The sequence below is a fragment of the Netta rufina genome, assembly GCF_964035555.1.
Source record: "Netta rufina genome assembly, chromosome: 22".
NCBI classification, from domain to species: domain Eukaryota; kingdom Metazoa; phylum Chordata; class Aves; order Anseriformes; family Anatidae; genus Netta; species Netta rufina.
The window spans coordinates 1,736,468-1,760,472 of record NC_140146.1 but is presented as its reverse complement, the minus strand read 5'-3'; the positions used below and the strand labels follow the sequence as shown (position 1 = coordinate 1,760,472).

The 24,005-nt window shown below is 45.0% G+C and overlaps 1 protein-coding gene across 4 annotated transcripts; it reads right to left on the bottom strand.

Annotated features, from left to right (window-relative positions):
- Nucleotides 1–467: 467 nt before the first annotated feature.
- HP1BP3 (heterochromatin protein 1 binding protein 3) lies at nucleotides 468–23,706 on the bottom strand. Of its 4 annotated transcripts, XR_014619058.1 has the most exons (15): nucleotides 23,656–23,706; nucleotides 16,523–16,722; nucleotides 15,990–16,095; nucleotides 14,391–14,541; nucleotides 13,878–14,037; nucleotides 12,539–12,682; nucleotides 11,908–11,988; nucleotides 10,115–10,269; nucleotides 9,243–9,333; nucleotides 8,401–8,560; nucleotides 5,809–5,920; nucleotides 4,643–4,780; nucleotides 2,953–3,805; nucleotides 2,408–2,592; nucleotides 468–1,158 (listed from the first exon to the last, which is right to left on the bottom strand). XR_014619058.1 is itself a non-coding variant. In XM_084300043.1 (13 exons), exons 2-13 carry the CDS (start codon nucleotides 16,616–16,618, stop codon nucleotides 3,520–3,522), a joined length of 1,680 nt encoding a protein of 559 aa, XP_084156169.1. In that variant the 5' UTR covers nucleotides 16,619–16,722; nucleotides 23,656–23,706; the 3' UTR covers nucleotides 2,630–3,519. The 4 variants fall into 4 exon arrangements, 3 of the variants coding, with proteins under 3 accessions (XP_084156169.1, XP_084156170.1, XP_084156171.1); XM_084300043.1 differs by lacking the exons at nucleotides 468–1,158; nucleotides 2,408–2,592 and having other exon boundaries at nucleotides 2,630–3,805; XM_084300044.1 differs by lacking the exons at nucleotides 468–1,158; nucleotides 2,408–2,592; nucleotides 23,656–23,706 and adding an exon at nucleotides 23,204–23,485 and having other exon boundaries at nucleotides 2,630–3,805.
- Nucleotides 23,707–24,005: the final 299 nt, after the last annotated feature.

Here is a 24,005-nt window from a genome sequence, read left to right as displayed (position 1 = left end):
CCGCTCACGGGCAGCTTGCTCGCGGGGCTCTGGAGAAACGCAGGCGAAAAATCCTCCGGCTCTCGGCCTTCGCCGGTTGGTTTCCTTCCCGGGGGGGCTCCGCTCTCCGCAGCACGGGGCTGCCGTGCCCGTGGGCGTCAGGCCGCTGCCGCACGCCAGGCCCAGGCGAGCCCGAGCCCACGACGGGCACGGGGCAGGCAGCAAACTCCCATTTCCTGCCTGCGATCTGCCCGTGATGAATCACTGCAATTTACCTCCCCGTTTTCTCCGTTTCTTGGAAGCGACGGCGATCAGAAACGCTTGGGCTTTTTGGAAAACGCGGCTGCAACTGGTTTCTGTTTTTTTTTTTTTTCCTTTTTTTTTTTTTTTTTTTTTTCTCTCTCCTCTGCCCAGCAGAGAAGCAATTCCTAACCCTCTCCCTGCTGCACACACGTGGTTGCTCACTCACCACCCCCTGCCCCGCTGCTCAGCCACATCTCACCCCAATTTCCAAATTCCCCTTTGCCCACTACTCTTCAGCCTTCCTCATCCCCCTCAGTTCTGGCCGTGCAGCTGAAAAAAAAAAAAAATAAAGAGGGGTGGCTCCAACCTCACTGCAAAGAAGAGGACAGAGCCACACAAAGCCAAACCCTAGGGGTCCCCAAAATGCTCAACCCTGCCAAAGCTATGGGACCAAGGCAAAAGCTGTCCCCAGCTACAGGGATGTGCCTGGAAGGTGAAAGCATTAGTTTAGGGAGAAAATGGGGTCTAAACCCTAGGAGCTGCCTCCAAAAATCCCCATGCCAGCCCTGCCTCACACCCCCATACACCCAAGGGTGCAAGGAAAAGTGCCCTCCTGTTCTTGTTCAAGCCTTGGGCTGCCACCAGCATCAGCTGCTTCAAGACGCTGTGCAATGCCCCAGCAGGGCCCACCGGAAGAGTTGGATAATGTAGAAAAAAACATAAAATGGACAGATGGGCCTGAAGAAATAACATAACAGAGCCAGTCTGGCCAGGAAGCGGAGCCTGGTGAAGAGTGTGCGGTGGATCCGGTGCAAACCTTCCTGGAGGCACAGCAGAGCCACTGCTTTCTCCATCACTCTGCCAGTGACACCACTGCAAGCCCATGGTTCCCCTTCACAAGCCCAGTTTGGAGGCACCCGCTTGCTCAGGGCTGCCCTGGGAAAAGAAATTGGTTAATCAGCAATCAAGGCCCCAGCCAAAAAGAATTTGGAGATGGCTGAGGTAACAAATGGCTTTTTCTAGCCCAACTCTTGTATTCATCCCCCAAGATAAACTCAAGGCTAAGTGCTTAACACCTGAAAAGACGAGGAATGCAAGCACACGCTTTTGAACAAATCTCAGCTTTTTTTAAAAATAAGGCTCTGCTTGTCTGACTACTCGTATTGACCACTGTGACCACCAGAAGTCTCTAGGTTGGTGCAGCTGCAGTCTAGCGTGACATTCATCACCCAAAAACAAACCTGACATTTATTTTTTTGCATTCAATGCCAACTATGTCTTTAAAACCAAGCCAGGTTTTTTTTTTTCCTTAACGAAAGGACTTCACTCTAATTTGACATGACCCGCAGCAAAATTAAGCCATGCTCAGGTGCAAAGAATTGTGCAAAGATTAGTGTTTTAACAGGTATTTTTTGGGTTGCTGGTGTGGGAACATTATTGTGAAGGGGGGAGGTTGCATGGTGCTCCAAGCAACAAGATTGCCAGCATCTGGGAAGAGGACTCCTCATCCCCATAAGCACCCCATAGATGAGAAAACCGTTTCCCAAATTTGTCTCACTTTAATGCCTATCTGGAAGAAAGTACTGCCAAAACCCACTGTTTCAGTACATGCAGTGCTAGGAAAGAGACCTTTCCTAAACTTTCTAATTGCTTTACATCCTTGCAAATTACTCTTTGATTGGTGCCTTCACTCTCCCAGTCTTTTATTAGCCATAATTTCATTAGCCTGCTGTTTGCACCCTTGTTACAGGGCTGGGAACAATTTAGGGCGTTTCTAGAAGAATCTTTAAACTCCAGTTGTTGCAGGTAGCACACTGGGATTGCAACTGAGTAAATTCACTAAGGCTATTTTCTCCAATTTGCATTTCATTTCTAGAGATACTTTGACTACTCTCAGCATGGGATATGCAAAGCTCTTTCCAAAAGCACGTACAGCAAGAAGACTGTCAGGTCACATTCAAATCATTCTCATTGCCCTGTTCAAGGGACAGCTGAGGATGTGCTGGAGCATGTTTTGAACACAGAATATGTATATATGAATACAGAATATATATATATGTATCAGAAAGCAGGGCAGGGGGGAAGGTTTCATGTGGTCTTTTTTTTTTTGGTCCCCACTGGACACTGTTTGGGTCAGAGGGAGAAGAAGAGCAGGATGAGGTTCAAACAGAGCTTTCTTGCTCACCTTTGTCTCCAGAGAAACCAAGGGAAGAAAAAGGTCACAAATCCAACCAACTACAGAGCTTGGCAGGGGCTCAGACTAAAATAGCCCCACTCTTTCACGCTGTCAGTGTACTTCTAACAAAGGCTTGCCTCCGCAGCAAACCACACTTGCTGTAATTCCCTCCTCTCTTCGTTTCCAGGAGAAAGCTGTGGCGAGGAAGAGAAAGGACACACAAAGCGGGCCTGGAATCTAGTTTCATTTTATTTTAGCAAACTGCATGTTCTTCACTTATCAACATCTCTACATTAGCAATTGTATAGCTCTCCAACTTTTCTTTAAAAAAGGGTAAACAAGAAGTGACAAAACTTAGGCTCTTCATCTCTTAAAAATGTTTGAAAGTTGGATTCAAGAAGACTTTTATATATTTTGGTTTTAAGGTAACAGATGTGGTATGGAAACACTAATTCAAATCACCCGCCCAGCCGAGAACTACCCCTTTTCAAGCCCCCCGGTGTCAGACGATCAGTACATGTGGCAGCCTCCGGTTACTGAAGATGTCTACTCACCCTCAAAATGTGCTGGTCTGAAGGAGCCAAATGCACCACCTCCTTAGCCTGTCACTACAACGGCCGAGCAGAAAGAAGCACCTCCAGGACTCAGTGCAAGTGCTGTATATACACTGCTTCTTCACAGAAGCATGAAGGACCTCATCATGCAGGGGATCTAAGGACTCTAGTGCCGCTGTACCTTCTCAGTTAAGAATCTTATTTCCCCAATCACCATGTTCCTGCTGTCTAAAGAGACAAAGAACTTATTTGAAGAATTTTTAAAAGCCACCCCCTCCCTCCAAACCCAAGAGGAACACCATAAAAGGTACAGATTACATGTCCTAGAAGAGTTCTAAAATTATTGCAGAAACTAAAGATGACCTGTTCCAGGGGAGGGGTAGGCACGAGGCACAGCACTGAGATCTAGCAAATGCTTGGGATGGTTTGATTTAGTTTTCATCTTTTCCCCCATCATCCAAGGAAAACAAAAAAAGAGTGTTTAAGCATCAGAACTAAAATACAAATGCACGTTGACTTTATAAAACAAGATTGTGGGACCATGGGATTCCCTGACACTGGAAAAATTTACTTTTTTGCCCGGAGAGATTTCCTCATGGTAGGTTTGCCCTTGGCAGAGGGTTTCACTTCCTTCCTCCCACTGGCTGCCGGTTTCTTGGAAGAGCTGCCACCAGAGGGTTTCTTGATGGCTGGGGCTGCTGGTTTGGCTTTCTTAGCAGGGGTTTTCACCTTGGGTGGGGGCTTTGCTTTTCCGCTGCGGGCTGCAGGGGTTTTTCTTGGCTTAGGCTTGGACTCTCTCCGTTTCATCGGAGGGGCCCTACTCCGTGATTTTGGAGGAGGTCTCTTCTGCATCCTGTCAGAAAGAAAGGCAGCACAAGATCTCAGTGGAGGCGCAAATGCTACCCAGAGCAGAGCTGCTGTCGTCAATTTACATAAATGAAGCAGATCTTGGCATCCTTGTTCTTTACCACGGATGTTCCTTTATGCAGCAGTACATTTCATTAGCTAAATCCCAAAGAGCAAGAAATCCTGTGGTGGATCTTCCCATGCTAAGCACTTCTCAATCCCCACAGTGTTCTGCCAGCAAGGTTTCTAACTCCTTTATTAGGCAGATAAACATACAAACAATGTCAATAAATGTAAGTCAATTGTCAGAACAATTCAGTGGCCTAAGCATCCTCTCTCCCTCTCTGAGAGAAATTTCATTACTTAATGAATAACACTCATCTTAAATCCACATTCTGAGTGAGACAGGTTTCATATCTGGCTACAGAACTGCAAATAACACTGTAGGGAGAAGTTTTGTTAATGAAACACCTAATAAATAACAGGAAGTCCCACATGAAAAAGTCACACTTGTAAAGCACAATAGGCGCATGGGAGACTAAAGGCAATACAGAGAATAAATAGAAGTTCTCTTCCTCTCATCTAGAGATGATTCCTACTACAGAATGGAAGACACCAGTCTCTCTGGGACAAGGCATTGCTTCTGCAGGCTGCACACGTCCCATAGAAGTCCTCATCCTGACAGTACCCCAAAAGTTCAACTGTAATTAGAAATTTCTTTCTCCGGTACCACTGGAGTGACAGCCTTGTGGATAAATATCCACAGCAAGAGACAAACCTGTGCACTCTACAGCTGTGACTGTCATTTTTAAAGAGCCCATTTATCTCTCATGCTGTCACATACCTTTTCTTTGGTGGTGGCTCTTCCTCCTCAGACTCTTCCTCTTCTGATTCTTCTTCCTCCTCAGATTCCTCCTCCTCTTCCTCATCAGATTCTTCAGAGTCCTCATCCTGCTGCTTCTCCGGGTAGAGCACACCTGGACTACAAGAGGATTCTTGTCAGAGCAGGACATTTCTCAGGATATGACTCCAGGGTCAGCAAACCTTAGGTAACCCTGATTCTCATCGGGGACTACTGCCCATCGCCCATCATCCTTTAAGGTTACAGCTTTGAGCCTAAGCCAAAAAAAAACAAAAAAACAAACAGCAAGCACAGAAGTCTATTTGTTTGGGTTTATCTGAAACCAATATTTAGTCTCTGCAATGGCAGAAGTGCAACAGCTTTTAAGTCACCAGGAATGCTACCACACTCCTGTACATAAGCTGCCCTTTCTCCAGTTCTCTTCCTCATTGCTCCTTCTGTGTAAACACAGGAAGACAGACAACAAAGGGACAAAATCAGACTTCAACAACTCTGAACACAGGCCAGAGCCACTGAGAGCTTTACATGTATGTAATAAAAGAAGGTGGGAAGCAGAGACTTTAATGACTGTGTTGCCATTTGGCTCTTCATGGGACACTAAGGCTTCCCTGGGCTCCATGTGGCCCAGCACAATATATGCTCACAGCAGGAGAAGAAAGGCTGTTTTAGTCTCACAGTAGCTAATCTGGGTCATCTTCCCTCCTCCCACCCCTCCTCCACATCGGCATTAAGAGAGGCAAACAACTGAGTCCTACTTGTTATGAGCATCCTTGTATCAAAGAACAACAATACACTATACCTGCCTCATGTGAATTTGTTTAAGCATGGGAACACTTAAATCCACTACTCTATGAAAAAAAAAAAAATCACAACAGAGCTCCTGAAAACATTTAGCCCAATATTTTTATTGTCCTTAAAAGCCTCCCTTGCTAATGAAGTCAGCTTTATGTCCACTCACAGTCAGACATCCAAGTAATGTCATTATCTAGAGCAATATTGGTGACAACGTTGTGGTTTCTCAGTTACAAAACCCTTCACAAGCTTCCCTGTAAATAGAACCTGTAAACACCCTATGAACTTCAGCAACACTATCTGGCTGATCTATGCAACGCTTATCTTCAACATCATTTTACAGCCAAGCTCTTTACCTAGGATAATAAGGGAAGCAAAGCTGAAAGGTTCCACTGAAGCCCTTTCCAGAAATCTGCTCCAGCCAACCATTCTTCTCACATCTCTGCAGGGTTCTCTTCAGTAGATGCACTGTGAAAAATCAGAGAAAGGTTGTGTTATCATCTTTATCCACTTGTCTAACCTTACTGCTCTCTGTAGTGTCCTCTGAAGTCAGAGATGGAGAGTCAGAATGAAATCTCCTTTCCCGGAACACTTGCGGGGAAATGAAACGGCACCAGAGACCCGCGACTCATGTAGACATCACTGCATGCTTGTGCACTCGGCAAAGGCCATCTGCTTTGTGGAGGACCCAGCTAGGCCACTGCATTTAGAAGTTTTAATATGTCATATTCAAAGGGAAATCCTTTCACGGTTAATTTTCTGAAAAATTCAAGCAATATATAAGATTCAAGTGTTGGATCACGAACACTTATCAAGAATGGGTTTAAATTCACTGACGGAAGAAGTCATGATCAAGGGATCCTTCTTTATAAATGCATTCAAAAGCATCACATAACTAAAGCTTTCTTCAACATATTCTTTTAGAATATTTTAAATCAGTCCTTACTCTGTTTTTGCCCTCATCTCCCTCGTATTCCAAAATTTATGCAGTACATCTGTCCCCATTTTCATTTTCCTTAATGGGAAATTTGGTCTAGAAGTATGACAAATGATTTTTTTTATTCCAATCTTCTGTTCCATTGTGCACCATGTAAGAATTCTAATCAAAAGTGTGCAAATAAAGGGGATCTTTGTCTCAGGTAAAGGTCTGAAATTGTTTTAGTTCAAAACCATTTTTGGCTTAAACTAGGGGGGACAGTTTACAGATTTAGCTCCCTTGAAGCAAAAAAGCAAGGCCTGCCCTCAAGCATGTCCTAAAGAGGTTCACTTGAGGAATGGAAAGAAAAATCCAAAGGAACATGCTGTCATTTGAATCTGTTCTGCATGATTAATGTACAGGTATTCACTCTAACCCCTTATTCAGCACTGCTGAAATGGGCTTTTATCAAGAGCTGACATTTCACAGTAAGAGAATCATTTGGGACAACACTATACCTTCACCAGCCTACAGTCTACCTCTGCTGAAAAGTTTTAATTTGAGTGGCACTAGAAAGGCTTGCCTAGCTACTTGAACCAGCTGTAGCCATTAAATTATTAGCGTTGCAACACTAGGTTCTTAAAAAGTTCTTGGACTACAAAGAACTGCACACCTTTGTAAAAAGGAGCAACACAAACAACATCAAGCTATTTCTACCTGGGGTACCACAGAACAACAGCAGCATGTAAAGGATTTGACTGGAGTTGTAAGGCTGAGGTATAAAATGGTGGAAGAGTCTAGAATACTGGCTCTGTAGTGTGTACCTGCCTGCTTTTACATCTCACCACATATTCCTCTGGTTGCTCCTAAAACAGAGCAGAGAACAGCAAAATCCTTTTTATGCAGTGGAGGGAGAAAGAAAACACCCGATTACTAGTTGAAGTTTCCTTATCTGACTAGCAAGGCTGACAAGCTCTCAAGGCTGACTAAACACAGGCCTCTAGGGACCAGGGCAGCTTCCAACGGTCCTGAAAACAAATAACATAAGGGCTTAGTAAGCCTGGGAACTCTCTTCCCTGCCCCGAGATTAAGAAGTCACACTTGGCATCAGCCTCTAATTGGCAGAAGGCCTCAGGCAACTTCTTTAGGCCCCACTGCTGGCAGGGAGCCTGTGATCCTCCTCGACACATTGGTAAGCTCTGTTTCAAAGACCTGCGCTGATTCTGTGCTTCATCTCCATATGATGGCTGTGGGATCAGCGAGTTCCTCTCCAGCCCCTGCTCCTGTGGGATGGCACCAGCACCATGACACTACAGCAAGAAACTGATCTACTTTCAGGTCTGATTCTGCTAGATACCGCTGCAAGCTCACACTGCTTCAAGTGACCTTCAGCCTAGGTTGAACTGCATCATGGCTTAGACCAAATAATGCAAGTAAGCCATTAGCAGATCTACTTTAAAGTCTCTATTAGTATTATTTCTGCTAGTGCAAAAGCCAAAATAGACATTATCATTACTGGGACTGAGATATGCCACACCTTTTTCCAAATACAACTGGATTAGTTTCTTTCCTTACTTGCTTGACCTTCTAAAACTGGAGCCAGAGGACGACCTCAAACAAAACAGTAAGAGGGATGCTTGCAGATTTTATTTGTTAAAGTTAGACTGTGCAACTTCTCTAAATTAAAAGCAGCTAGTGACTGTACTTATGCCAAGCTGTAGCCTCTCAATATATATAGAAATCCAGCTGGTGATTTAAGAACAATAAAGTAATTGAATATTATTCCCCCTTTCTGGGGATATGCTACAGACAAGAGAAACATGCATTATGTCTCAGAAACTAGCCTTTGTCAGGCTTGAAAGGAACTAATGGGAATTAAAAACTCTGAACATCTCTGCAGCACGAAGAGTGGAGCAGCTGTCAGTTCCCTAGCAAGCTCAACCAAATAGTTTAAAGGTGCTGCACAGACACATCTGCAGCTGCAGAATTCTCTTTCTTTCAACTTGTGAAAAAGGAAAGTTATATAGTTTACCCTGGAAGTTGGAGTTGGTCCCTGGGTGGTTTTCCAGGATATACTTCTTCAGTGCTGTGGTGGAGCAGGTCTTCGGTTCGTTCATGGCCGCAATAGCAGACAGGATGGCATCTTCCATCAGAGTCCCACCCAGCAGGGGCTTCTCCCCTGACTTCTTCAGCTATTTTCCAAGGAGGAAGAGAAAAGCATCAAGACAAAATTCTCCCAAACCAGGTCAGGACAAGCTCCTCTGCACCAGGTGGGTCGGCGCTCCTGCATTAGCACAGATATGTTTTATATTAAAACACTGCACAGGGAACGCTGCCCTCCCAGCGTTAACGGTAGGACAGGCCTATTCAGTCAACTGGCCTGCAGTGCTTTGCACTGGTAACACATTGTCCTACTCCCAAAATACACTGCAAGGGTATGGCAATCTAAGGGCCTGTCACTCAGGGAAGGAAATAAATCAGATCTTCCTCCATCCCACAGACCAAATGTAACCAAGAGACATCTATGGCATAGACACGAGGAAGAAACATTGCAGACATCTGGGGTACCTACTGCACTTACAATTAGCGATGGAAAGGAAAGCTTACCCCACCATCTCCCCTACTGTGCTAATGAGTCAGAGCTGAAGCAGCGTGTGGAACGTGCTAAGCAAGGAAGGCGGGGGGGGGTCTGTTCCAGAATGTAGACCCAGAGGAGAAAGAATCCTACTGCTTCATAGTTCCACAACTGCTGAATTTGACAGGCTGCTAAAGAAAGGTGTACCCAATAGAACTGGGGTGGGGAGGGCACGTAAACTTATATCCAAGGCTTCTGGTCAGTACAGTCAACAAAACAAGACGAACTCTGGCTCTGACCTGGAATGTCCCAGACGCTCCTTTCCCTGTGATCTGCTCTAGCTGGCCCTTCTCTACAGCTCTCTGCAGGGCATTCTTCAACAGCTGAGGTCTGAAATACAGGAGGATAAAGCTTTACTGACACACACTGACAGCTTAAAAAACAAACAGAGAAACAACACTCTATAGAGTGTGAGAGGAGCAGTACTTACACGTGGTATCTGCCTACATACAGACATTTTAAATGGAGATCTGTCAGCAAGTGCTGATTACATGAGAGGAACAATGTACGTTAGCGGAAATTGAACTGCAATGCTTTCTGGGTGTCACTGTGTATCCAGAAACAGTGAAACTTCATTTGGAAGGATTTACTCATTTTGAAATGCACATTTGGAGACTGGACTCAGTGGGCAATGAGTCAGTCAGCTCAGAGACAAACAAGGGACTGAGTACAACAAGCCCTGGTAATAGGTGATGCATAGGACTTTCCTAGATTTGCTTCCTCCCCAATCTTTGACCCGCTCCACATGGACAAACTCACAGATCATATTAAATGTGTGCCGTTTAAAGCATTCAGAAACAAGTGGAACAAGATTCCAAGGAGAGGCCTTCATATCCATGCAGCTACAAGGATCCAGTTTTCTCTAAGGGCAGAGATGCGTACAACAATGCTGATGTTGGCATCACGAACAAAGATTGGGTGTGGAGGGATGCAGAGAAAAGGCACAGCTTTTCTCAAGCTTTCCTGCAGGCTCTGTGATGGAGAGCACCACCTGTCTGCTGCCTGATGAAATACTGAACTGAATCACCGTAAAGTGAGGCAAAGCCAGAGGAAGGCAGCATTTCACAGCTTCTCTGGAGCCCTGCTTGCAAAAGTGTACACCTGCACCTACCTTACATCTACTTTGAGTTTGGGGTAATACTGAGACACATATTTCTTGATCAGGCTGTAAGAAGCTTCCTTCGGCTCACAAAGGCGGGTGAAAGCCAGTGGCAGGATGTCTTCCAGCTTGACCTGTTGCTCTGGAGTCGAAGCGGAAGTGCTTTTCTGAAATACACATACTTTTACGCATCAGTGGGGCCTAAAACTCTGGGTTTTTCTGATCCAGCAACACACAGGTGAGAAGTGCTCCTGACAGTGGCCACAGATCTGAAAAATCAAGTTCTATAAAGGCAGCTCTTTAAAATAACCATTTAGAAAGCTCAGCTGTTTAAAATCTAGCACATCTGGTTAGAATTTTCATGGGAATTTTCTTAGTCAAAGTCTTATATTTATAAATACGCCAAGTATTTACCAAAAGCTGTTTCCTAGTTTCCTTTTTTTAGACGCTTTCCTTTTCCTCTTTTTAATAGAGGCTTTCCTCTGCTACCTTTCAACAAGAAAGTGAGGTGAAACGATTTATATGTTGACATAAAACAAAAACCAGAGACCAAAGCCATTTACACAGGTTAAATCTTCCCAAAAAACAGCTAAACAGGAGTGCATTTTCGTTCAACTCATAGCATGAAGTCTTGCTTGAAGGCAACACTCCTTTCTCCTGAATTTTCCTCCATCACTTTGTTGCTATCAGTAGGGGATGATCATGTTCTTTGTAGAGGAGAGAAAATACAGTGGTGAAATCTGCTGATGTTTAGTGATTTTGATGCTGAACAGGAGCTTTGCAAATGGTCAAACAGGTGAAGATGCTGCTCATCCAGATAGCTGCTTGACTGCCAGCTGAATTCATCAGACACAAACATGAGCTATTTGTTTTGCTGCAACATGGAGAAAGTATCTAAGAACAATTACACCAATAGGCTGCAGACAAGAAAAGTGATCTGTTAGCAGTTATCAGGTGCCTTACTCAAACTTGTCATGGAGTCCATGAACTCTAAAAAGATGTCACATTCCAATCACTTTCCTTCAGTGCCCTAGTACCATGTATGTCACTGTTACCTTCAGATTTAGGACTTGCAGTCTATCCAGTAGCCAAGAGGTAAGCACCCCTGTGTTATAACACTCTATGTTCACCTGTGTATGCCATAAGGAGATCAGCAATTCCAGCTAAGCATTTTGTAACTGCAGTGTTAGAAATGCATTTCATACACCTTATGCAGTGGGGAGCAAAGAAGAGCAGTGCTGGAACCAAGACTAATTGTGAGGACTAGACTCAAATGCATCGCATTTTACTACCTGGGTGTACAATATACACCCAAGTTTAGCAGCTTTCTTCCAGAAGCCTTAAGGCATTTACTTCTTCCTCCCTCTGTTCTCACAGCTGATGGAAGATGTTCATTTGACAGTCGTGAAGACTGAAGTCTCCCATTTATCCATGCAACAGATATAACAGAAACAGCAGTAGCATAAAGCTCTCTTACAATACCTGAGAGGCATCTCTCTCTACCAGGTAAAGACAGAAGAGGAGCTTCATGGTTATTCAGTTTTCTGCCTCTGAACCAAAGCCTAGGGGGTTAACGTAAACATTTTAAACTAAGATTTTGATTATTCTACTTGTTTTTAATTTGTCATACTAACTTTCTGATTCTGATTTTAGTGAAACAGATGTTTTAATTACTGTATTTGGGGAGCAAAAGTACATCAAGGAGAAGAAAACTGTTTGGGTTAGACTACATTTTGTAAGATGCATGTGTTCAGTGTAACCCAAGAAAGATCTTTCAGAGTACTGTTTAAAGTGATCCATCTTACCTTTCTGTCTCTGGCTTTTGGAACAGTTTTTCCTGCATTAGACACAACCACAAAGCTCCCAGAAGCTCCCTTTCCTTTCACCTAGTTCAAAATAAAGTCAGCCTTTAACAAAGTAACTCAGGATAAAAACAATTTGAAAGAGACTAATCAACATCTTTACACAGATTTAGAATGCATTGCCATCCTGGTGATGGGCTGTTAGGGACAGAGGCCTGATTTGAATCCACTTCAGTAGATCAGAAACCAAAGGTAGATATTAGAAACACATTCTGCTGTCCTGACCAGGAGATCCTAACAGAACTGATATCACAGGCACATATTATAGTGTTATAGGAAACATAGTCCTGCAGAAGGGGTGTTGCTAGACTCAGGTTGAAGGCATATGAATCATAGAACGGCTCGGGTGGGAGGGGACATGCTGCTGCAATGGTGTATGACACAATTCAACACCATGAAATGGTCATCCATATTTCACAAAAGATAAGGTATTTGACTGACGGATCTGTCCATGTCTAACAAAGCAGAGACAGAGGGAGAACACAGCCACCAGAGACCAGCTAACAGAGTTTCTTAAAGTACTGTGCAATTCAGTAATACCGCATCCACTACTGCTCCACAAAGCAATTCTTACCTGTCTAATGATCCCTCTCTCCAGCTCCCTTTTCAATGCTTGCTTTAGAAGATAGCCTCTCCTCTCAAGCTCCAGGGAAGGGTATTTGTGGATGATGTATTTACGTATTGCAACAACTGAGGCACCACTCTTTTGAAAGCATGCCTGAAACGGTAGCAAGATGTTAGTAAAAAGCTTCTGGACTGAACTACTTTGCTGTGGGACTGGAAGAAGGCATGTGTCAACTAATCCCCTTTTCCGAAGCACGTACAAGTAATGGCATATACACTACAAGCTCTTACAAAAGCTTGTTACCTTTGGGCAAACCAGCACTGCCCGAACAGTAAGTCATAAGTAAGTCATTTTACTGATGTCAGATAAAGCAATCATTAACAGGTTAATCAGAACAAGCTGTTGATTTCTGAAAGAGACAGGATTGGCATTAGCAAACTATTTAAAAAAAAAAAAAAAGAAAAAACTAAGTTGAAGTTCTTATTTTGAAGATTACTGTCTTTGAAGATTCATGACAGCCTGCCTGTATTACTGGAGTCCTCCAATTAGGGATCAGAATAGGACTACACCAAAACAATTCTGTTTTAAGATTTAGATATTTGACATGCTGTAGAAAACCCCAGCTGTGACTTGATAAAGCCCGCTTTGCTTAATCAAGTTACCAGATCTACATGGCTTCAGAAAGACTACCACAAAACCCACAGTTGCATGATAGAGGATGTAGTTTACTTATGCACTGTTACGCACAGCTGTACGTTTCAGTGGCTCAAAAGACCATCTTGCAGTTAAGGCTAATAGAGTCCAGGACTCCAGTGAAGGCAACCTGCATGAACCAAGCCTCAACAGGAGGGCAGCAGAGTTGCAGAGGAACAGCACAGGTCTCTTCTTATAACCTAAAGGAAGTATACAGTAAACTAAGACCAACACCACTCCACAATGCTAGTTTACACTATTTCCATCTGTCCTGAATTAGGATAAGCTAACAAGAAAAAATGCATGTATCAAACAGGTGGGTTAATCAAGGTAAATCAAGTTAAATATGTCTAAAAGACAACAATATAAATGATGCCAATAATTAACCAGGATATGTCATCATAGCTGTTTCTAATAATTTAAACAGGGAGAAACATTCTAAACAAAAAATAAGCAACACGGCCCCTCATCGTCATCATGGACTCACATTTCAGCTCCATGTGCTTCCAGACAGAAACGTGCATGCATTATGTAAGTTTCCTGCTAAAAAGGCTATCACCTGTACCATCAGCAAGTTGAAAATATAGATTTTTAGGCACAAGAATTACTCAGCTTTGTGACAGGTGAATAAAAGAAATATCTGATTCCTGCTTACCTTGATGGCCTCAGTTAAAATAGCATCCATCTTGGGACGTGAAGTGGCAGCCATCTGAGTTTGCTTCTGTGCTCTAGCTAGCTGACTAGCAGAAAGAGTAGCCCATGCAGGAATGGTTTTTTTCACTTTCTTCTCCTTTTCCTTAGACTGATCCTTCTCACTTAGGAAAAACGCAAAACAATAGTAAAGTAAGAGACACTGTAAAACAAGCCAACATGCAGAACAACAACAAAAGACACCCAGAACACTTGTTACAGAAAATAATTTAAAAGAACTTTTTGATGTTTCTATTCAAAAAGATGCAACCCACCCCCCAACACACCCTATCTTGATACTTGTTCTCAAAACATGTTCTTGAACAGCTGCTACGCATGATCAGTAGCTTCCTCTCCTGCAAAAATGAGCAGCTTTTTCAGCATTCTATTTTCCCTATGTCTCCCATAATCTTTTCTACCTATAGAACCTGTCTTTCTCCTACTCAAATTCCTAAATTCAGCACTAAGCAAGCCTTACTCCTTTTTGGTTTCTTCCGAGGACTTTGTTTCCCCCTTCCCTTCATTCTCAGGTTCCTTTGGCTGTTCTGCTTCACTGGATGCAGCAGGCAAGGTTTCGTTCTCTTGTTCTTCTCCAGCAGAAGCAGACTCCTCAGAGGTGGCTTCTGCATCTAAAAGGCGTTAAAACACATCACGTTACTGTCTAAAACTAGCCTGTATTCTTCAGGAAGGCAGAGGACAAAAAAAAATAAGAACACACCCCAGAAATGATTTCCCACCACTTTCTTTTCTCTAATTTAATAGATGATTTGAATGTAACTTAGAAAGTGAACAAAAGTACTGAAAGAAAAATTCAACAAGGTGCAATCAGCCATCAAATGCCAGAATAATTTCAAACAGCATCACCTAGCATTTTCACAATGAACTAATTCCCCCAGTCTTCTCTTAACTCCAGGAAGTTACTGTTGCAATCATCCCTCATCATAGATGCCTACAGGTGGGGAAGGGAAGAAGAGGAGGAATTCAGTATCATGAAGCATAAAGATTTTCCCCTGGGTCAAGGTTTACATGTTTTATCCCAGAAAGGTGCAAAAACGCACAATTCAAGAGATTGTGGTAGATAAATACAAGCAGCTTTGTCTATGACAAAACACATCTTTTAAACATCGCCGTTTCTGCACTACACACTGTGGCACCTGAACGATTTTAACTATTCAATCACATCTTTCCAGACTTGGAAAAACTTCAGATTGCACATGCATTGGCAATAACATTCGTCTATCAGCAGGATCAAATCCAGCCAGAAATCAACTTACTGAGTAAATCAATCAAGTATATTTAGCTGAGAGCAGGCCTTAAAGACTGGACTGCCTACTAGATAACGTGCTTATAAACTGCTACTATCCACTTTTTGGGTAAAGAGCAGTCTACGATGACTGCTCTATGCACTAGGCATGTTGTCTATCAATGAGAAGGAGCTTAAGCACTCCTGCTTTGTTCCTGTGCATATTTTCCCCACGGAGGCATCATACATAAAATAAAAACTGTACTAATAGTTAGTTTCCTATGTAATGTACTTATTTGTCCCACCAAAGAGGAGAAACTCAGTGAAACGTACTGAAAGCGATACTCAAACAACACATTCTGAGAAACACAGGTGAAGCTGCTAAGACCAGACACATTAATGGCAGGCCATATTACACAGCATGGTAAAATCTTTCTTTTCCTGAACAAAGAAAACAAATACTTTGGTTTTCCATCCATTTCCACCTTTTGATCCCAAACCATTTTCCTGCCACTGCTGGAAGTTCATGATTTCTACCTTTAATCATAAGAATGTATAAGCTTGAAAGAGACAATACGTAGTTATATTTTCATATTTGGAGTGACAGGGCTTTGACACAGAGTATGAAGGACAAAACAAATGGTTTCCCACTTGAAAAGACTACAACATGTAATTTCAAACAAACCAGGAAAAGCCTGTGAAAAGAAGCTAAGCATTGGTAATATTTTAACCACGGCAGCAGGGATTTTCAGGAATTTCAGCGTAAAAACCTACATTTGGATACATCAACACTATGTTTGGATATAACAGTCCACTACAGCATTACTACTGTACCTGCTTTGACCTCTTCACCACCTTCAGCAGGTTTGCTTTTGGGAGGAGTTTCTCGGGAAGAAGAATTTACCGAGCGACGGATCGGCATCGTTTCGTCTTCAACTTTCTATAAAAAGCATTTGTAAATCAGTACAGATACTGGAAAGAATCAGAAAGTTTTTGAAATGGGATTAAAGTAAATCAAAGCAGCATATGTAGAAATATTCTAGTTACATTCATGTTTTTCAGAATTTTAAAAGACAGTAAATATTCGATCTTTGAAGCATACCAGGAGAGGATAGTTTCACATTTTACACTTATAAAAGAAATAATTTCTTTCCAATTCCAAATTAAATGAGATGAACATTTGAGGATTCTGACCACTACAGCATCGCAGGGAAAGCAGGGAAGGGGAAGGAGAGTGCCTATAGGGCTTATTAGACTCCCAATCGAGTTTCCTATGATCGGGGGGAAAGAGTACCAAGAAACCTTCAGCAGGACTGGAAGTCAATCACTGATCCAAGGGCAAGCTTGGAGAATGGGCCAGCCCCTACCTCACTTAACTTGTCCGTGTGGATCAGCTGAGCTCCCGTTAAGAGTGGAAGCGCCTTATGATGCACGGGTTCAGCTTCAGACAGATCAGTCGCCATTTAAAATAATTTCTAGCCCCAAGTGCACGTAACACTGTGGAGCCCCAGGTTTTAACCCCAAGGACTTTTTCCTAATGGTTTTCACAGTGCAGTGAGGAGTCAACCTAAAGTACAGAAAAGATGTGGTGTGAAAATTAACAAAACAGAAACATCTACGTCCATGTATCTAACAAACTAAAAAGAAAAGAAGAATAAATGACTTACAGCTTATGGCTAACGTAACTGACAATCAACACCTGCATTCAACAAAGATGCTAAAACATGTATGCAAACTTGAGTACTATAGATGTAGCAGAAATGGCAAAGGTGTAAGCCAGACCTGCAGCCTGCTCCATTAAAACAGATCTGAAAGAATAAAGATGCTATTTAAATTAACAGGAAGCATTAGCAAAAAGCAGACATTGCACTGTGCATAAGGCAAAGTGTTGAGGTAACTAGTAAGCTGTTCATTTTGGGGGAAAACCAAGAACCGACACTGATCCAGCTTCTATTTGCCTAAGGAATTAAACCATTTAATCTGTTAGGGAGAAAACGCACGCTGGAGACCTGGACCATGCCCCTCCCAAATTAAACCCCATGCAATTTAAGGAAATAAACAAATCCTTGAAAAAGAAAATACCCATCAAAACAGCAGTCACCAGACCTTCCACAAAAATATAAAGCTTTACAAAACTCTCCTCCAAACGCATGCATAGTCACGGGTAGGTTAGGCTCACCAAGTCTCACCCCTCGCTACCATTTCACTTCAGCCTTCCTTACCTGCTGCCCGTCCACCTGCAATGGCCTCTCCTAAGGAGGTGCTCCACCATTTCTGCCACAAACGGAGGCTTTACTTTCTCACTCGTTTCCTCTTCTCAGCATCCCCTTAACAACCTCAGAAGCAAAACCTCACTTCTCACAGAGCAGGGCTGCACCCGCTTCCCCACCCCATCAGCTCCAGCTCCCCTCTTCCCTTGCTTGCAGAGAAAGGGCCCAATGCTCCCGATTATTTATCCTGATGATTTCTTTTGCTCAGATAAGAAGGCAGACACAAACCATATTTTCACTTTTAACAGGTTGCTTCCCCAGCCTGAGAGGCTTCCTCTTGAATGGAAAGCTAACAGCACCGCGTCTGACCTTGTTTTCAAGGTGTTTTTCACCACCACCTCAGCACTTCGTACAGCACTCTCCATTGCAAGGGTGAATGCTCCCTGCTACACCAACACCACCTGAATTACTCCGTATCCTTGCCCCACACCATGGTTCTCTTACTGCTTGACAGCAGGGACTCCCCAATGACTGCAGGGATTCTCTCCACTCGGCCACAAGCCTCCTTCCCAAATAACAAATGGATAAATTAATGAACCCACAGCCGCTGCGAGCAGGTACAGCGCCACGGTAGCCACACGCAGTGAGGGCAGGCCACACCGGCAGCACTTCCATGGGAGGACTCATTCCTCTCTGACACCAAAGGGTCTTTTTGAAAGCCGACAATAACCTAGTGCTGCCTCGGCACCAGTGAAAGCCAATGAGCGTAACAGTGCTGGGTGTTTCCTTTGGAGACAAAACAGAAAAATCAAACCATGTTCTGAAGGGAAAATAAATTCCAGAGAGAAAATAAGTGAGATGAATGAAACTTGCTGATAAACTTTCAGGATGGGGAAAGAGAAGCAAAAGCCGATTTGAACGTACATGTGGCCCAGCACTTTTTTTTTTTTTTTTGCCTATTTTATGCAGCCTTCCTTTCTCATGGGCAGAAAGTGAGAGGAAAAATGAAAAATTCCACCAGGTTTCAGGTCAGTGTCAATTGCTTTTTTCCAGCAAGCAAAACCTGATGCTCTTAAAAAAAAAAAAAGTTAGCATTTTGAAGTGAGTCCTAAAATAAGAGATCTATACTCAGAGAGATCAGCTGGAAGCTACAGGAAACACTCTCCCTGGGATTACTAACGCACACACACAAGCACGCACTGTGGCCAACCTGGTCATGGGTTTTATTTCTTTTCATTTTCAACTGGTGACCTGAATGCCACACACATGAAAATAAAGAAGCCCCAACTTTGTCCTCCAATTCGCCAAGTCCTCAAAAAAATCCTTTGCTTTGACCACAGCATAAACCACCTGAGCCTTCCTGCTCTCAGGAGCAGACGTTAACACAGCGCACTCCAGAGCTTCAGCCCCAACAGGGGCTTGTTGATTCCCTCTGCGTTCCCATGTGTGGGTCACGTCCTGCTCAAAAGGCTGCGGGAATCAAAGGGGCAGGGGGTAACCTCCCATTGCACCGAGGCTCTCAAAGGGGAAAGCCCGGAGAACCCACGGTCTTGTGTGAGAGCATCGCAGCTCAGGAACTGCTCTTGCTAAACCAAATTCTTCCCACAGAGGGTTCAGAATGAAAAGTGATTTCTGAAGTAGGAAAAAAAAAAGTTTCTGAACTGCATGTGAAATACCACAACATAACACAAAAAGGAATTAATTTGGTTTCTCAAAATGATAAAGCAAAAGGCAAGAAAGTTTTGCAATAGCAACGCACAGAAAAGCCAGTTCCTCTCCTTCCCCTCTCTAAAGGGGACAGAAGATGTGTTTAACAGAAGAATGAAGCCACCCAAACCGACTGTTACCTGGATACCCTAGCTTCATGCATGGGTGCTACAGCATCCTTAAATGTGTCCCATGGCCATGACTGCAAGAATTGCTCTTAAGGAGTTGGAAAGTAATAACCGTGTTTTGTATTTACAGATGCCAACCACACAAACACCGTGCTCAGGAAGAGGCCATCACTGGAGGATGCACGTTCTGAAGGTGGTTGTTGGATAACTCATGTCAACTTAAACCTGGTTAGCTGTCAGGAGAAAATCATATCAGCAATGAAAGGAACACCAGGATACTAACCATTACCAAAACTGTTTGAACATATACAGTAACTCTTCATGTTGCCATGCACGCTGGCTTTCCCACAGGCTATTTGAAGTGCTCCACAGATCAGATCACAGGTTCCCATGCTATCATGAAGCAGACATTTCAAAGCTGGTAACCCAACTGGGAGCTAATAAGCAAGAAAAAATCCTTTCTGGATTCCTGGATTAGCAGAAATGCTCAATAGCATTCAGTCCCCCAGCTCAATGAGAGGCCACTAGTGGAAAACCCAATCAAAGGTGCAGTAGCTTTCCATGAACTACTATGAAAAAACATACCTGCACTGGTTTCCTCCTAATCTATCAGCAAACTGTTCAGAGGAGGGAAAAAAAACACAACAACAAAACAGAACACAACCACAAAACCAGAGGCTTCAGCTGAGACACATCTGTTCTGGATATTATTTCCAATGAGTGGAGTCCCCTCATCAAAGCAACGGGCACAGGAATTAAAAAAAGCTTATTTGAGGCCAGTTGACAAGGCCATAAGACTTTCCATCTTATCTCAGACTCCAATCTCAAATATTTTGGGAAAAAATCAGGCCTTGAGCATGACAAGCCAACTGTCGCACAGGAGGAAACGCCAGGTCATGAGACTCCTGGCAGGGTACCCAGGCTGAGTGGTCTGAAAACAAATATGCAGTGAAGTGAGAAAGTGTGTCCAGCGCTGTGCCATACGGGTGTCCCCTTACTGTCACACAACACGCAACGGCCATCGAGGTGCTCCGAGACATGACTTGGTTTACCCTACACAACATGGGTCCAGGAATTAGGTCAAAAAGAGCCAGAAAAAGTTTGTATGTCCTTGCAGATTTGAAGCCAGGCTGACAAGGGGTACAAAACCACCAACCTTGCAAGCAGCACAAGCAAGAATGACTGTTTGTGATCAGAAAGGCTTAAAAAGCAACATGATCAACAACCTGTGTTTGAAATCCAGTTATCACGCGATCCCCTACTACTTTCTAATGCTGTTTTGAACAGCGGAGCATTTATATGTCTCAGAAACTGCAGGAAAAACAGCACAGGGGGGACATGTTAGTATTTCTGCAAAGCGAAAATGGAAATCCAGATCAAACATGCCAAAATGTTACCTCCTAAACTGCAAGATGACCAACTTGGACCTCTGAAATCCTCAAAGCTCTTTCCAAAAATTCAGCTCACGTAGAGGACACCAAGCCCCTCAATATCTACAGCGCCACTGAATATATCATCCTGCAACATCTTTGACACAAATTTGTTTTACAAAACAGATCTATTAAAAGTTCTCAGCTGATCGCCTCTCTCAGCCTGCTTCACAAAGATGTTCCAGCATTTACTGATCTCCCTTTTGTTTTGCAGTTGACTGAGCAGCCTGTTGTCTTGATTAAATCAGACCAGTAGTATTAAGTCATTTATAACAGCCCCAAAATGTGCAGAGAAATAAAATATCTTACTGAGCCCAGAACACGAGTTAGTCCCCACTTCTAATCCTGATTTGGCAACCTGCTCAGAAACCCCCCCGTCTCCCACCGCCGTGTACTCCCATCGCACCAGCCTTGCCCCAGCTGTCCCGACCCGGCAGCAGTCGCTGCTCCTTACAGCCACCTCGCCACGCCGATTCCCTGGGAGGTGTCCCACTTACCCAGACCTTGCAATTCAGCTACGAGGACAGCATTTACAAGTCTCTTGTGGTTCAGCCTCCCTGAGATCTGTTACAGGCTATCTGAGCCCCATGCTGCTAGCAGCATTATGAACCATCTTGTTTCAATTAAAGAAGAACAGTGGTCCAATACAAAGATCCAATAGCTCACCACTTGGCAGGCAAGAAATTCTTTGGCTTGACTAGTATTACAGCTTCTATTTCCGTCGACTCCTTGCCTACACTCTGGTAAGGAAGGGAGCAACAAATCTCAAGCACGTTAGGCTTTGGGGGAACACAGAGAAAATCTTTTGCACTTCTAGCACTCAAATACACACACACACATTCCTACACAGAGACCCAAATGCCAGAGGATTTTTCTATGTCTAAATATGCATTTTCATTTCAGGGTAGCACTGAATTTGGACCTCTGACTCCAACCACTGCTAACAGAACCTGACTTACACCCTGCCTCTTCTGCTGAGTTTACACAGCAAAGCAAAGATTAAATACTGCCCTTCTGCACACACAGATGCTGCTTTCCCTGCGAAAAAGAGGCAGCGAGATTGATGCTGGGCCGACCCACCTGGGACTGAGCTCAGCGCCTTATCTCTGCTAGGATACAAAACCAGCGACTCCCCAAGTCAGCTCAATCTCAACAAAATCCAAGGAAAGACCCATGCCTCCCCCCTGCTATTCCTCGTCACCTAGAATGCCTGCTCACTATAAAAACAACTTTCAGATTCTTTCTCCATCAGTCTCTGACCCATACAGAAGACACGAACAGCAGATCACTTCCATGGCCAGGATTCTCTTCCCATACCCAGGAGTAATTGTTCATGTCAAAACACACATCCAGAGCCAGGTACTGTGCAACTTCTATTATGTCACCACCATGCCTAGAAACTTTCAAAAACTTCAGCTAAGGGATTAATACAAAGCAGAACTTCTGCTTGCATAGCTGTGTAAAAATAATCCCTCTCTGCGCTGATGTTCAGGATTGTGACAGAGACAACCTATGCGGGACAAAAGTTCCTGAACCATTCTGGATAGGACAGTCCATGATCTGGATTCTCCACGAGCTGCTGCTGGGAGGCAGCTAAAGAACGAAGTGGCCTGCACCATGGACACAAGGTTCAGCTTTCCGTTTATAATAGGTTGAGGTCACAAACTTAAACTTACTCCAGCACAAAATCCACTGCTGAAAGTTTCACAGTCTTTGATGAAATACCTTAATTCCAGGATCCAGCACGGTGAACACTGACAAACCACTGATACTTGAACAAACGCTTAGGCTGCTAGTGTTACATATCAGGACCAGACCCTTCTATAGGCAACACCCCCTGCACTATAAATGTAACACCACCATATAAACTCTCCTTCCAAACTATTACTTATTAAGCCATCACTTACTGGTCCATAGTACAAACACTATACATAACAAAAGCTATGAATTGCTGGCACTCTACACAAAACCACTCACACCTGCTGTTGGAGTTCATCAATGTATTTCTCCTCTATCAAGAAGGTTAAAATCCTCACAACAACCTGGGCCACTTGTAACAAAACTCTCACAGAAGGGACACATCAGTTTCTGCTGAAAGGAAAAACACGTGAGAAAGAGAGGCTCTGGAGACAAAAATAATTCAAGCAGCTGCTACCTGAGAGAAGCACACGAAACACTGAAAAGTTAGTTTATTTGCAGGCACACTCAGTTAAAGGGGAGATAGGGTGCAGAAGCCAGCAGGTTTTCTCATAGCACGTACACTAAATGATGGGTATTTTCTTCCCCTGCCCACCCCTGACTTCCAAGGCCCCCCCACTATCCCCCAGCCTCTTTGCATCCCTCCCGAGGCAGGCAAGCGCTCTCCTGCCCGGCTGGGCCCTCGCACAGCCCGCACTCACCTGCACCCCCCCCCCCCCAGTTTAACACCACAGCCCCGTTCGTGACCAGGAGCGCTTCAGAGCTCCGCACTACAATCGCTGCTTGCCAAAGACAGTCGGCCAACTATTTCTTTAAAAAAACGCTAAAAGTACTATTTACGGTAAAAATAAACAAACAAAAAACAAATCGCGTGCCTGCGGCAGCAGCGAGCGGCTGTTCCTCAGAAGGCCCCGATAACCTGATAAGGGCCCGGCCGGGGCTCGGCTCCCGCAGCCCCCCCACGTGAGGTGCCGAGGATCAACCACAAGCGGCGCCCCCAGCCCCGGCCGGCCTCACGCTGGGCCCGGCCCCCGAGCAGCGCGGAGGGCCCGGGGCTGGGCCCCCCCGGCCGAGCGGCGCCCCCCGGGGGGCTCCAAAACAACTGCCCGGGGCCGGGGCCGGGGCGCGGCGCTGCGGGCGGGCGGCGCCCTGAGGGAGCCCCCCCCGGGGCCGGGCCCGTGTGTGTGTGTGGGGGGGGTGGGCGAGGGCCCGCGCCCGGCCCCGGCGGCCCTCCCCCGCCGCGGGACCTATCGCGACAGCTCCCGACAGGCGCCCCGTGAGGCCGGGGGGGGCCGCCCCGGGCCCGGCCGCCGCCCTCCGCACTCACCAGCAGGCCCGGCGGACACAAAGCGGCCTCTAATGGCGGCGGGGAGCCGGGACGGGCGGGGGGGGGGGCCGGGGCAAGGGGGCGGGGCCTTCGCCCGCGGGGGGGCGGGCCCCGGCGGCGCCGCCGGCCAATGGGAGGCCGCGGGCATTTTTCGAACGCGGGGCGGGCCTCTCCCGCCTCTGCGGCGGAGGGGGGAGGGGGCGCGCGTGCGCGAGGCCCGGAGGCCCCGCCCCCTCCTCCCGAAGGCCCCGCCCCCGCCGCGAACAAAACAAGGGGCGGGGCCCGCGCTCCGCCGCGCCCCGCCCCCTTCGCCTCAGCCGCCGGCGGCCCCGCCCTGAGGCGGTTCCCGC

What these genes read in the sequence shown, in the direction of transcription:
- HP1BP3 (XM_084300043.1), bottom strand. Translation starts at nt 16,618, where the DNA reads ATGGCGACTGATCTGTCTGAAGCTGAACCCGTGCATCATAAGGCGCTT. An exon ending in CAAAAGCCAGAGACAGAAAG is followed by an intron (nt 10,270 to 11,907) that starts GTAAGATGGATC and finishes TGTGTATTTCAG; the next exon opens with AAAAGCACTTCCGCTTCGAC. An exon ending in TGCTTCCCTTATTATCCTAG is followed by an intron (nt 4,781 to 5,808) that starts GTAAAGAGCTTG and finishes ATCCTCTTGTAG; the next exon opens with TCCAGGTGTGCTCTACCCGG.